At 43.2% G+C, this 13,018-nt stretch overlaps 1 protein-coding gene across 1 annotated transcript in view; it reads left to right on the forward strand.

Annotated features, from left to right (window-relative positions):
- Positions 1 to 13,018, forward strand: part of LOC134344062 (protein unc-79 homolog) — a 403,221-nt gene that overhangs the window by 207,155 nt on the left and 183,048 nt on the right. Inside the window, exons 31-32 of the mRNA XM_063043251.1 lie at positions 2,625 to 2,774; positions 11,551 to 12,762. Of these exons, the coding sequence (XP_062899321.1) occupies positions 2,625 to 2,774; positions 11,551 to 12,762 (1,362 nt within the window). The remainder of the gene's footprint in view (positions 1 to 2,624; positions 2,775 to 11,550; positions 12,763 to 13,018) is intronic.

Consider the following 13,018-nt stretch of genomic DNA (forward strand, 5'->3'; position numbering starts at 1 on the left):
GAGCAGTGGTGCCCTGGGGAAGAGGCGCTAGTTATCCACTCTATTTATTCCTCTTAATATCTGTATCATGTCTCCTCTCATCCTCCTCCTCTCCAAAGAGTAAAGCCCTAGCTCCCTTAATCTCTGATCATAATCCATACTCTCTAAACCAGGCAGCATCCTGGTAAATCTCCTCTGTACCCTTTCCAATGCTTCCATATCCTTCCTATAGTGAGGCGACCAGAACTGGACACAGTACTCCAAGTGTGACTTAACCAGAGTTTTATAGAGCTGCATCATTACCTCGCAACTCTTAAACTCTATCCCTCGACTTATGAAAGCTAACACCATATAAACTTTCTTAACTACCCTATCTACCTGTGAGGCAACCTTCAGGGATTTGTGGACACGTATCCCCAGATCCCTCTGCTCCGCCACACTTCCAAGTATCCTGCCATTTACTTTGTACTTTGCCTTAGAGTTTGTCCTTCCAAAGTGGACCACCTCACGCTTCTCCAGGTTGAACTCCATCTGCTACTTCTCAGCCCACTTCTGCATCCTATCAATGTCTTTCTGCAATCTTCAACAATCCTCTACACTATCCACAACACCACCAACCTTTGCGTCGTCTGCAAACTTGCCAACCCACCCTTCTACCCCCACATCCAGGTCGTTAATAAAAATCAAGAAAAGGAGAGGTCCCAGAACCGATCCTTGTGGGACACTACTAGTCATAGCCCTCCAATCCGAATGTACTCCCTCCACCACGACCCTCTGCTTTCTGCAGGCAAGCCAATTCTGAATCCATCTGGCAAAACTTCCCTGGATCCCATGCCTTCTGACTTTCTGAATAAGCCTACCGTGTGGAACCTTGTCAAATGCCTTACTAAAATCCATGTAAATCACATCCACTGTACTACCCTCATCTATATGCCTAGTCACCTCCTCAAAGAACTCTATTAGGCTTGTTAGACACGATCTGCCCTTCACAAAGCCATGCTGACTGTCTCTGATCAGACCATGATTCTCTAAATGCCCATAGATCTTATCTCTAAGAATCTTTTCCAACAGCTTTCCCACCTCAGACATAAGGCTCACTGGTCTATAATTACCCAGACTATCCTTAATACCTTTTTTGAACAAGGGGACGACATTCGCCTCCCTCCAATCCTCCGGTACTATTCCCGTGGACAACGAGAACATAAAGGCCTTAGCCAGAGGCTCAGTAACCTCTTCCCTCGCCTCATGGAGCAGCCTGGGGAATATTCTGTCAGGCCCTGGGGACTTATCCATCCTAATGTATTTTAACAACTCCAACACCTCCTCTCCCGTAATATCGACATGCTCCAGAACATCAACCTCACTTATATTGTCCTCACCATCATCAAGATCCCTCTCATTGGTGAATACCGAAGAGAAGTATTCATTGAGGACCTCGCTCACTTCCACAGCCTCCAGGCACATCTTCCCACCTTTATCTTGAATTGGTCCTATCTTCACTCCTGTCATCTTTTTGTTCTTCACATAATTGAAGAATGCCTTGGGATTTTCCTTTACCCTACTCGCCAAGGCCTTCTCATGCCCCCTTCTTGCTCTCCTCAGCCCCTTCTTAAGCTCCTTTCTTGCTACCCTATATTCCTCAATAGACCCATCTGATCCTTGCTTCCTAAACCCCATGTATGCTGCCTTCCTCCACCTGACTTGATTCTCCATCTCACTTGTCACCCATGGTTCCTTCACCCTACCATTCTTTATCTTCCTCACTGGGACAAATTTATCCCTAACATCCTGCAAGAGATCCCTAAACATTGACCACATGTCCATAATACATTTCCCTGCAAAAACATCATCCCAATTCACACCTGCAAGTTCTAGCCTTATAGCCTCATAATTTGCCCTTCCCCAATTAAAAATTTTCCTGTCCTCTCTGATTCTATCCTTTTCCATGATAATGCTAAAGGCCAGGGAGCGGTGGTCACTGTCCCCCAGATGCTCACCCACTGAGAGATCTGTGACCTGACCCGGTTCGTTACCTAGTACTAGATCTAGTTTGGCATTCCCCCTAGTCAGCCTGTCCACATACTGTGACAGGAATCCATCCTGGACACACTTAACAAACTCTGCCCCGTCTAAACCCTTGGAACTAATCAGGTGCCAATCATTATTAGGGAAGTTAAAGTCACCCATGATGACAACCCTGTTATTTTTGCACCTTTCCAAAATCTGGCTCCCAATCTGCTCCTCTGTATCTCTGCTGCTACCAGGGGGGGCTATAGAATACCCCCAATAGAGTAACTGCTCCCTTCCTGTTCCTGACTTCCACCCATTCTGACTCAAAAGAGGATCCTGCTACATTATCCACCCTTTCTGTAGCTGTAATAGTATCCCTGACCAGTAATGCCACCCCTCCTCCCCTTTTTCCGCCCTCCCTATCCCTTTTAAAGCACTGAAATCCAGGAATATTGAGAATCCATTCCTGCCCTGGTGCCAGCCAAGTCTCTGTAATGGCCACTACATCATAATTCCATGTATGTATCCAAGCTCTCAGTTCATCACCTCTGTTCCTGATGCTTCTTGCATTGAAGTACACACATTTCAGCCCTTCTACCTTTTATTGACATTTTATTAATTTTTTTCTTGGTCAGAAGAAGACAGCGTATTTGACGAATCAGATGTACATGATACCCCAACTGGAGCTGGAAACAAGGAATCTCAGACCTTCTTTGCAAGACTGAAACGGATTGGGGGGAGCAAATCAGTAAAATATCAACCAGTTGAGATGAATGCGCAGAAGAGTAAGTGTTTATACTTTGCACAAGCAACACATATCTAGACGTGACTATTGAAATGATTCAGGATTAATCCCATCAGATTAGTGAACTTGATATTATGTAAACTTCCTGCCACCTGCTCACATTCCAGCATTGGTACAGCACTTTTAATCTGGAATGGTTTAGTAACCTGGTTTTGCTAGTCATGTCCCAGATTATTCCTTGTTATGGAATGTTGGATTCTGATGTTTTTGGATATCAGGAAAGAGGCATAATATCTGTTGCTTCATGATAATTTTATTAAGTGCTAACAGAACAAAGAAAGTTGGAAACAGACAGTAACAGAAGCAAAGGCTAGCAGCAGAATTGAGAGAAGAAGCAGAGATGGAGCAGCATGCTTAGTGTTTTTTATACCCCATCGATTAGAAACATTGACAGTAGAGGAGGCCATGGATGGACATATCAGATTGGGAATGGGACGTGGAATTGAAATGTGTGTGTGTCTACTGTAAAGATGAAGCCACACTCAGGTTGGAGGAACAACACCTTATATTCCGTCTGGGTAGCCTCCAACCTGATGGCATGAACATTGACTTCTCTAACTTCCATTAATGCCCCTCCTCCCCTTCGTACCCCATCCCATATATATATATATATATTTTATTTTTTCCCTTTCTTTCTCTTTTTTTCTCCCTCTGTCCCTCTCACTATATCTTTCTCTGGTGCTCCCCTCCACATTTCTTTCCTCCTAGGCCTCCCGTCCCCTGATCCTCTCCCTTCTCCAGCCTTGTATCCCTTTTGCCAATCAACTTTCCAGCTCTGAGCTCCATCCTTCCCCCTCCTGTCTTCTCCTATCATTTCAGATCTCCCCCTTCCACTTTCAAATCTCTGACGATCTCTTCTTTCAGTTAGTCCTGACGAAGGGTCTCGGCCCGAAACGTTGACTGTGCTTCTTCCTGTAGATGCTGCCTGGCTTGCTGCGTTCCACCAGCTGCGTTCCACCAGCATTTTGTGTGTGTTCACCAGCAACTTTGATGTATGTTGCTTGAATTTCCAGCATCTGCAGATTTCTTCGTATATACATACTGTGACCACTAGGAGACACACTGAACAACTGCATATACATACTGTGACCACTAGGGGACACACTGAACAAACTGCATATGCACACTGTGACCACTGGGGGACACACTGAACAACTGCATATACACACTGTGACCACTAGGGGACACACTGAACAAACTGCATATGCACACTGTGACCACTAGGGGACACACTGAACAAACTGCATGTGCACACTGTGACCACTGGGGGACACACTGAACAACTGCATATACACACTGTGACCACTAGGGGACACACTGAACAACTGCATATACACACTGTGACCACTGGGGGACACACTGAACAACTGCATAAACAAGAGAAAATCTGCAGGTGTTGGAAATCCAAGCAACACACACAGAATCCTGGAGGAACTCAGCAGTTCAGGCAGCATCTATGGAAAAGAATAAACAGTGGACGTTTCTGGCTGAGACCCTTCATCAGGACTGTAAAGAAAAATGAGAAATTAGAACAAGAAGGTGGGGTGAAACTGAGAGGGGCGGGATGAAATAAAGAGCTGGGAAGCTGATAGGTGAAAGCGATACAGGGCTGGAGAAGAGGGAATCTGATAGGAGAGGGTAGCTGGCCATGGAAGAAAGGGAAGGGCGAGGAGCACCAGAGGGAGGTAATGGGCAGGTAAGGAGATGAGGTAAGAGAGGGAAGTGGGGATGGGAAATGGTTTAGGGGGGTCAATTACTGGAAGTTCGAGAAATTGATGTTCATGCCATCAGATTGAAGGCTACCCAGACAGAATATAAGGTGTTGCTCTTCCTGCTTGGGTGTGGCCTCATTGTGACAGTAGAGAGGACTGTGAACTGCCGTGTTGGAATGGAATGGAATGGGAAGCAGAATTGAAGTGGGTGGTCGCAGGGAGATTCTGCTTTTTCTGGCAGACAGAGCGTAGATGCTCGGCGAAGTGATCTCCCAATCTACGTCGATGTACAGGAGGCCACACCGGGAGCACCAACAGATTTACAGGTGAAGTGTTGCCTCACCTGGAAGTTCTGTTTGGGTCCCTGAATGAAAGTGAGGGGGGAGGTGTAGGGACGGGTATAGCACTTGTTCTGTTTACAAGGTAAGTACCAGCAGGGAGATCAGTGGGGAGGGATGAATGGACAAGGGAGTCGGATCATCATCATATGCTGTGTCGGATGATGTAGGTGGTCATAATCTTTTGACCATGATTGTTCTTGGTAAATTTTTGTGACAGAAATGGATTGCCGTTTCCTCCTCCTGTGCAGTGTCTTTACTAAACAGGTGACTCCAGCCATTATCAATACTCTTCAGAGATTGCCTGCCTGGAGTCAGTGGTCGCATAACCAGTGATATGCACCAGCTGCACCATGGTTTCATGTGACCCTGATCGGGGGCTAAGCAGGTGCTACACCTTGCCCAAGGGTGGCCTACAGGCTAGAGAAGGGAAGGAGTGCCTTACACCTCCTTTGGCAGAGATGTATCTCCACCCTGCCACCGGGTCTTCTGGTTATGCCATTATTTTCCTTGTTGTGCATGTTGCCTGCAATTAGATACAGCTCCAATAATTTGTAATTTTAATACATTTCTATAATTTAAAACCCTCCCTCTCACTTTGTTGTCATTTTGTTTTATCGACTTATTTTACTTACACTACGTTGCTGCTTGCTTTGTGCTTTCTCGTGCTGAGTTCCCTCTGAGATTCCCATTTCTTTGCCATGCTAGTTTATACTCATCCCAGTGACCATAGTGCACACCAGCCTGGCAAGATTCTGCTGACGGATAAGCTGTCTTGACTTTTACAGTGCTGGGCGCCTCAAAAGCCTTAGAATCCTCAATCTCTTTATTTTATTTATTCAGGGATATAGCATGGAACAGGCCCTCAGAAACGAGAAAATCTGCAGATATTGGAATCTTCACCTTCCCCCTCCCCCCTTTCTGCTTTCCGTAGGGATCACTCCCTACGTGACTCCCGTGTCCACTCATCCCTCCCCACCAATCTCCCTCCTGGCACTTATCTTTTCAAGCAGAACAAGTGCTACACCTGCCCCTACACCTCCTCCCTCACTATCATTTGGGGTCCCAAACAGTCCTTCCAAGTGAGGCGACACTTCACCTGTGAATCTGTTGGGGTCACATACTGTGTCCGGTGCTCGCGGTGTGGCCTCTTGTATACCGATTGGGATCTGACATAGATTGGGAGATGCTCCGTCGAGCACCTATGCTTCATCTGCCAGAAGAAGTGGGATCTCCTAGTGGCCATCCATTTTAATTCCACTTCCCAATCCCATTCAGATATGTCCATCCATGGCCTCCTCCACTGTTGTGATGAGGCCACACTTAGGTTGCAGGAACAACACGTTATATTCTGTTTGGATAGCCTCCAACCTGATGGCATGAACATTGATTTCTATAGCTTCCGGTATTGTCCACCCCCCCTCACCATTTCCCATCCCTGTTTCCCTCTCTTACCTTACCTCCTTGCCTGCCCATCACCTCCCTCTGGTGCTTCTCCCCCTTTACTTTCTTCAAAGGCCTTCTGTTCTCTTCCCCCTTCTCCAGCCTTGTGTCTCTTTCACCAATCAACTTCCCAGCTCTTTACTTCATCCCTCCCCCTCCCAATTTCACCTATCACTCTCCCCTTCCCCAGCTTTTAAACTACTCTGCATCATTTTTTCTCCAGTCCTGCCGAAGGGTCTCGGCCCAAAACGTAGACTGTACTTTTTGCATGGGGATGCTGCCTGGTCTGCTGAGTTCCGTGGAGCAGCCCCTCCTGGCCCAACGAGCTGTACCACTCAGAATCCCCCGATTTAACACCAGTTTAATCACAGGACAATTGACAATGACCCGTTAACCTACTAACTGGTATGTCATTGGACTGTGGGAGGAAACCTGAGCAGCTGGTGGAAACCCACACAATCAGGAGGACATACAAACTCCTTACAGACAGCATTGGAATTGAACCCTGACCTCTGACGTCCAAGGCTGTAATCATGTCGTGCTAGCTGCGACACTGCCTTAATGCCCCATCCTCTCCCATGCATAATTTTAGCAGCCCCTCCAATTACATCTAGTTTCTGGTCCTCCTGAATTCTTTGCATTTGGCATCTTTTCAGAAGCTGTGGCTTTCTCTTGGAGTTGATTATTTAAGTGTTGGTGGCCAGTCCAATGATCAGAACTCTTAACTTTTGGAATTCCTCTTCTTAAGGCTGTTCTCTTTACATCATTGTTGGGATATAGTTGGGATCACAGAGACATGGTAGGCTATGTTTCTATGTTTCTTTAAGGCCATCTTTAAAGCAGAGCTTTTGCTCATTTGCCTTAATAGCTCAATGTCAGTTTCTGTTTACAAATATTGCAAAGTTATGTTCATTTCTGTTACACAACGATGCTAAAAAACTAATTCAGGCTATAATTCAGTAATAGCCCAGATTACTGCAATCCACTTTGTACTGGCCTTCCAAAGCAATCTATTGACAAAGTTCAACTCATTCAGAACTCCGCTGCTAAACTTTTAACCGAAACCAAGAGGAGGGAGCATATCACTCCTGTCCTAACTACTCTGCATTGGCTTCTTGTATGTTTTAGACTTGATTTTAAAATTATTTTACTTATTTTTTAAGCTGTTAATGGTCTGGGACTGGAGTACATTGCAGAATCATTTTCGCTTCATAATCCTGCTCAAGCTCTCAGGTCTTCTTCCGCCGGTCTCTTAAATTTAAACGATCTCCTTCAAAAGATAATTGGCAGGTCAGCTTTTTTGAACTGCCCTCCCAAATTATAAAACTCAAAACCTAAAACTATAAGGGATGCAGACTTAGTTGACACTTTTAAACACCAGCTCAAAACCTATTTATTTAACCTTGCTTTTACCAAACATCTTTATGTGTTTTATTTTTTGTTTATTTTTATTTTTAATATTTTTATTATTTTCATGTTTCTATTTTTATCCCATTGTAAAGGACCTTAAACTACAGCATCCGTATGAAAAGTTCTCTGTAAGTAATAATAATCAACTTTGCAGGCAGATTGGCTCGAGTTGTTCGGGAGGGTTTAAACTAATTTGGCAGAGGGATGGGAACTGGAGTGATAGTGCTGAGGATGAGGTAGCTGGTTTACAAACAAGAGCGATGTGCAGGAAGACTCCTAGCAAGGAGAGGCCGATAGTAGAGCAAAATTGCAGTCAACAGGATGAGGTGCAATGTAAAAGGTGGTCAGATTTGGAAAGGGTGAACACAGGACTGAAGGTGTTTGAATGCGCGTAGTATCTGGAATAAGGTAGGTGGTCTTGAGCACAGTTACAGATTGGCATGTGTGATGCGGTAGGCATCACTGAATCATGACTGAAAGAAGGTTACAGCTGGGAACTTAATGTCCAAGGATACACATTGTATTGAAAGGATAGGCAGAAAGGCAAAGAGGGTGATGTTGCTCTGCTGGTTAAACATAATTAAATCAATTTATTAGAAAGAGGTGACATCGGGTCAGAAGGTGTTGAATCATTGTGGACAGAACTCAGAAACTGCAATGGTAAAAAGAATCTGATAGGAGTTGTATACAAACCTCCGAACAGTAGTAAGGATGTGGCCAACAAACTACAACAGGAAATAGAAAATGCACGCCAAAAGGGCAATGTTCAATAGTCATGGGGATTTCAATATGCAGGTGGTTTGGGAAAATTGAGTTGGTGTTGGTTCCCAAGAGGGGAAATTTCAAGCAACACGCACAAAATGCTGGAAGAACCCAGCAGGCCAGGGAACATCTATGGAAAAGAGTATAGTTGTCATTTTGGGCCAAGACCCTTCATCACGACTGGCCCAAAACTTTTCCGTAGTTGCTGCCTGCTCTGCAGAGTCCCTCCAACATTTTGTAGGTGTTGCTTGGATTGCCAGAATCTGAAGATTTCCTCTTGTTTGTGAGAGGAAACTTCCAGAATGCCTATGAGATGGGTTTTCGGAGCTACTTGTGGTTGAACCTGCTACGGGATCAGCTCTTCTGGATTGGGTGTTGTACAGTGAAATGGAATTGATTAGAAAGCTTAAGATGAAAGAACCCTTGCAGGAAAGTGATCATAACATGATCAAATGCACCCTGAAATTTGAAAAGGAGAAGCTAAAGTTCAGTGTATTAGTATTACAGTGGAGTCAAGGGGATTACAGAGCCAAGAGAGAAGACCTGGCCAGAATTGATTGGAAAAGAACACTGGCAGGGATGATGGCAAAGCAGCAATGGCTGGAATTTCTGGAAGCAATTTGGAAGGCACAAGGTCTATACATCCCAAAGAGGAAGAGGTATTCTAAAGGACACAACCATGGCTAACAAGAGAAGTCAAAGCCAACATAAAAGCCAGACAGAGGGCATATGATAGAACAAAAATCAGTGGGAAGTTAGTGAATTGGGAAGCCTTTAAAAACCACAGAAGGTCACTAAAAAGTCACTAAGAAGGAAAAGATGGGATACGAAAGTAAGCTAGTCAATAATATTAAAGAGGATACCAAGAAAAAAGGATCTGGTGCTTTTCCGGCATCTATGATGGACAAATTCTTCTGGAGCTTCCAGCAGGGTACAAGTATTGATTTTAACTGATTTCAGTGACAAAGTCTGCCATCGCCCTGATGAAGGTGGCAGAATTCGTCATCAAAATGTCAGTTTAAACTAATACCTGTACCCAGTTGGAAACCCGAGAAGGGTTTTTTTTTCATGATACCAAAAGTTTCTTCAGAGACATAAAGTGTAAAAGATAGGCGAGGGTGGATATCAGTCTGCTGGAAAATGATGCTGGAGAGGTAGTATTGAGGGACAAGGAAGTGGCGGATGAACTGAATAAGTATTTAGCATCAGTCTTTATTGTGGAAGATGCTAGCAGTATGATGGAAGTCCCAGGTGTCATGGCCATGAAGTATGTGAAGTTATCATTACTGGAGAGAAGGGTCTTGGGAAACTGAAAGGTCTGAAGGTAGGTAAGTCAACTCAGGCAGATGATGTGCACCCTAGGATTCTGAAAGATGTGGATGAGAGGTTGTGGAGGCATTAGTAATAATCTTTCAGGAATCATGAGATGCTGGAATGGTTCCGGAAGACTGGAAAATTGCAAAAAGGAAAGAGGTAGAAGAAAGTAAATTATAGGCAAGTTAGTCTGACCTCAGTGGTTGGGAAGATGTTGGAATCGATTATTGAGGATGAGGTCTCTGAGTACTCAGAGGCACACAATAAAATAGGCCGTAGTCAGCATGGTTTCCTCAAGGGAAAATCTTGCCTGACAAATATGTTGGAATTCTTTGATAAAAAAACAACAAGCAAGATAGAGAAAGGAGAATTAGTTGATATTGTGTACTTGGATTTTCAGAAGGCCTTTGACAAGGTACCACACATGAGGCTGCTTTACAAACTACAAGCCCATGGTATTACAGGAAAGATTCTAGCATGGATAAAGCAGTGGCTGATTGGTAGGAAGCGAAGTGTGGAAATAAGGAACTGATTCTTTTTACGTTATCTGTCAATGATTTTGATAGAATTGATGGCTTTGTTGCAAAGTTTGCAGATAATACAAAGATAGGTGGAGGGGCAGGTAGTTTTGAGGAAGTAGAGAGGGTACAGAAGGACTTAGGTTTGGAGAAGGGGCAAGAAAGTGGCAGATGGAATACAGTGTCGGGAAGTGACGATTATGCATTTCTGTAGAAGAAATAAAAGGATAGACTATTTTCTATGTGGAGAGAAAACAAAAAAAAACTGAGGTGCAAAGGGACTTGGGAGTTCTTGTGCAGGATTCCCTAAAGGTTAATTTGCAGGTTGAACTTGTAGTGTGGAAGGCAAATGCACTGTTAGTGTTTATTTGAAGAGGACCAGAAAATAAAAGTGAGGATGTAATGTTGAGACTTTAGAAAGCACTGGTGAGGCCTCACTTGGAGTATTCTGAGCAGTTTTGGTCCCCTTAGAGAACTGGAGAGGGTTCAGAGGAGATTCACAAAAATGATTCCTGAATTGAATGACTTGTCATATGAAGAGTATTTGATGGCTCTCAGCCTGTATTCACTGGAATTCAGAAGAATGAGCAGTGACCTCATTGTAATCTACTGAATGGTGAAAGGCCTTGATAGAGTGGCTGCATCCTCTGGTGGTAGAATCTAAGACCAGAGGACAGCCTCAGAAGAGAGATGAGGAGGAATTTCTATAGCTAGAGTGTGGTGGATCTGTGGAATTTGTTGCCACAGGCAGCTGTGGAGGCCGAGTCTTTATGTATATTTAAGGCAGAGGTTGATAGACTCTTGATTGGTCAGGGCATGAAAGGATACAGGGGGAAGGCAGGAAACTGGAGCTGAGAGGAAAAATGGATCAGTCATGATGAAATGGTGGAGCAGACCTGATGGATTGAGTGGACTAATTGTGCTTCTATATCTTTTGGCTTTATGATCTTCAGCATTTCCCTTTGTTAAAGGTGCCAATTATGTGGAATTTTTTTACTCTATCATTGGTTAGTATCCTCAGTTCTTCATGTATTTAAATTAATGACAATGTGAAATTTCGGTTTAAAAGTGACCACAACATTTGACTTCAGTATGTGTGAGGTGCATTGCTTATCTTAAGCGGGAAAAATGAAAAAATATTAATGTATGCTCTGTTTCTAATGAAGATACTCAATTTTATCTAACACTATGAATTTCAGTTGCTTATTTAAAATGTTACCTATAAAATCTTTTTGAAATATTAATTCTTTTTTTCTTAGGTTCAGAGATAGAACTGTCTGAATACAGAGATTCAAGTCTTTTGCCAGATAATATTATGCATTGTGGCACATCTCCAAAATTACAGGAAGCCTTTGGTCAACAGAAAAAATTGCGTGCAATTAAGCAACAGTCACTTGATATTGGAAATGCAGACTCTGCTCTGTATTCTTTGGATGAGCATCGCAGAAGGTCATGTCTAGATCGATATCAATCTGAAAAGCGATCAAGTTTTCCTTCCTATTATAATCAAATGGACAGTATGTATGGAAGAGCAGATCAGGATCTGACGACTGGAGAACTTCAGGAAAGGTCTTTGGCTGCAGAAGGCTCCCAGGAAGGGAAGAGACCTGAAGTTGTAATACCAGAAGTCAGACTCAATTGCACAGAAACATTTGAAGTTAAAAGTGCATCTCCTGAGAAAAGTACTTCCTTTGCAAAGGAGGAAACCGATTTGATTGACTTATCATCTGACTCATCATGTGCACCCGACAAACAGTCAATTCTTTCAAGTTCTGATAGTGATTCTCTGGTCTTTGTGCCTCTCCCCCCTCTTAGGATTGTGGAAAGTGATGAGGAATATGAAATTCAGAATCCTCCTGGCAATAAACTAAATGTTGAAACTAATACGTTGCACAATACCACACCACTTGGCCTGAATATTACTCCAGTTGTACAAGTCAATGTTGAAGATTGTTCTAAAGACTCGCATTGTCTCGATTTTTCTAATACTTCTTTGCTGGATACTGAGAATATATTGTCAGTAGTTACAAATGATCAAAAAAACCTGGGAGAGCTAACACCACAGAAATATTCCAAGTGTTCAGGTTGTGAAAGTCCTCTTACTCTTAAGCAAAAGAGAGAAAATCTTCGGAAGTCGTCTGCTGTGTTGGAAGTATCCCAGGATGACATTTTTGAGTTGAATAAAGATCAAACTAAATCTGATAGTCCTTTACCAAGTCCTGTTGTAAAAACAGTTCTCCTCAAACTTCCTTCAGAAGGTGAACAGAATGAAAAGACAGAGACAGAGGCAGAGATCACTGTTGAGAAAGATAATGACCAAAAAGATGAAAGTGGTGAAGAAACAGAATTCAAAATCCAGATTGTCCCAAGGCAGAAGAAGCAAAGGAAGATTGCTGTCAGCGCAATTCAGAGGGAATACCTTGATATTTCTTTTAATATTTTAGACAGAATTGGAGATCAAAAAGACACTGGTAAGGAATTGATACAAATTCATCATTCCCAAATTGGAATATTAAAACATGGAGGGGAATATGTTTCAAAAGCTGGCAGGCAAGAAATTTGGACACAACGTTGTTTTAAACAATGCTACACGTCTGGCATCTCTAATTTCCAGCATGAATTTAACAAAATTGTTTCAGAATCAGAATCACAATATCTGGCATATGTCATGAAATTTGTTGTTTTGTGGAAGCAGTAATTTTATACACATTATATATATATATTTTG

The sequence above is a fragment of the Mobula hypostoma genome, chromosome 1 (genome assembly GCF_963921235.1).
Source record: "Mobula hypostoma chromosome 1, sMobHyp1.1, whole genome shotgun sequence".
Classification (NCBI taxonomy): domain Eukaryota; kingdom Metazoa; phylum Chordata; class Chondrichthyes; order Myliobatiformes; family Myliobatidae; genus Mobula; species Mobula hypostoma.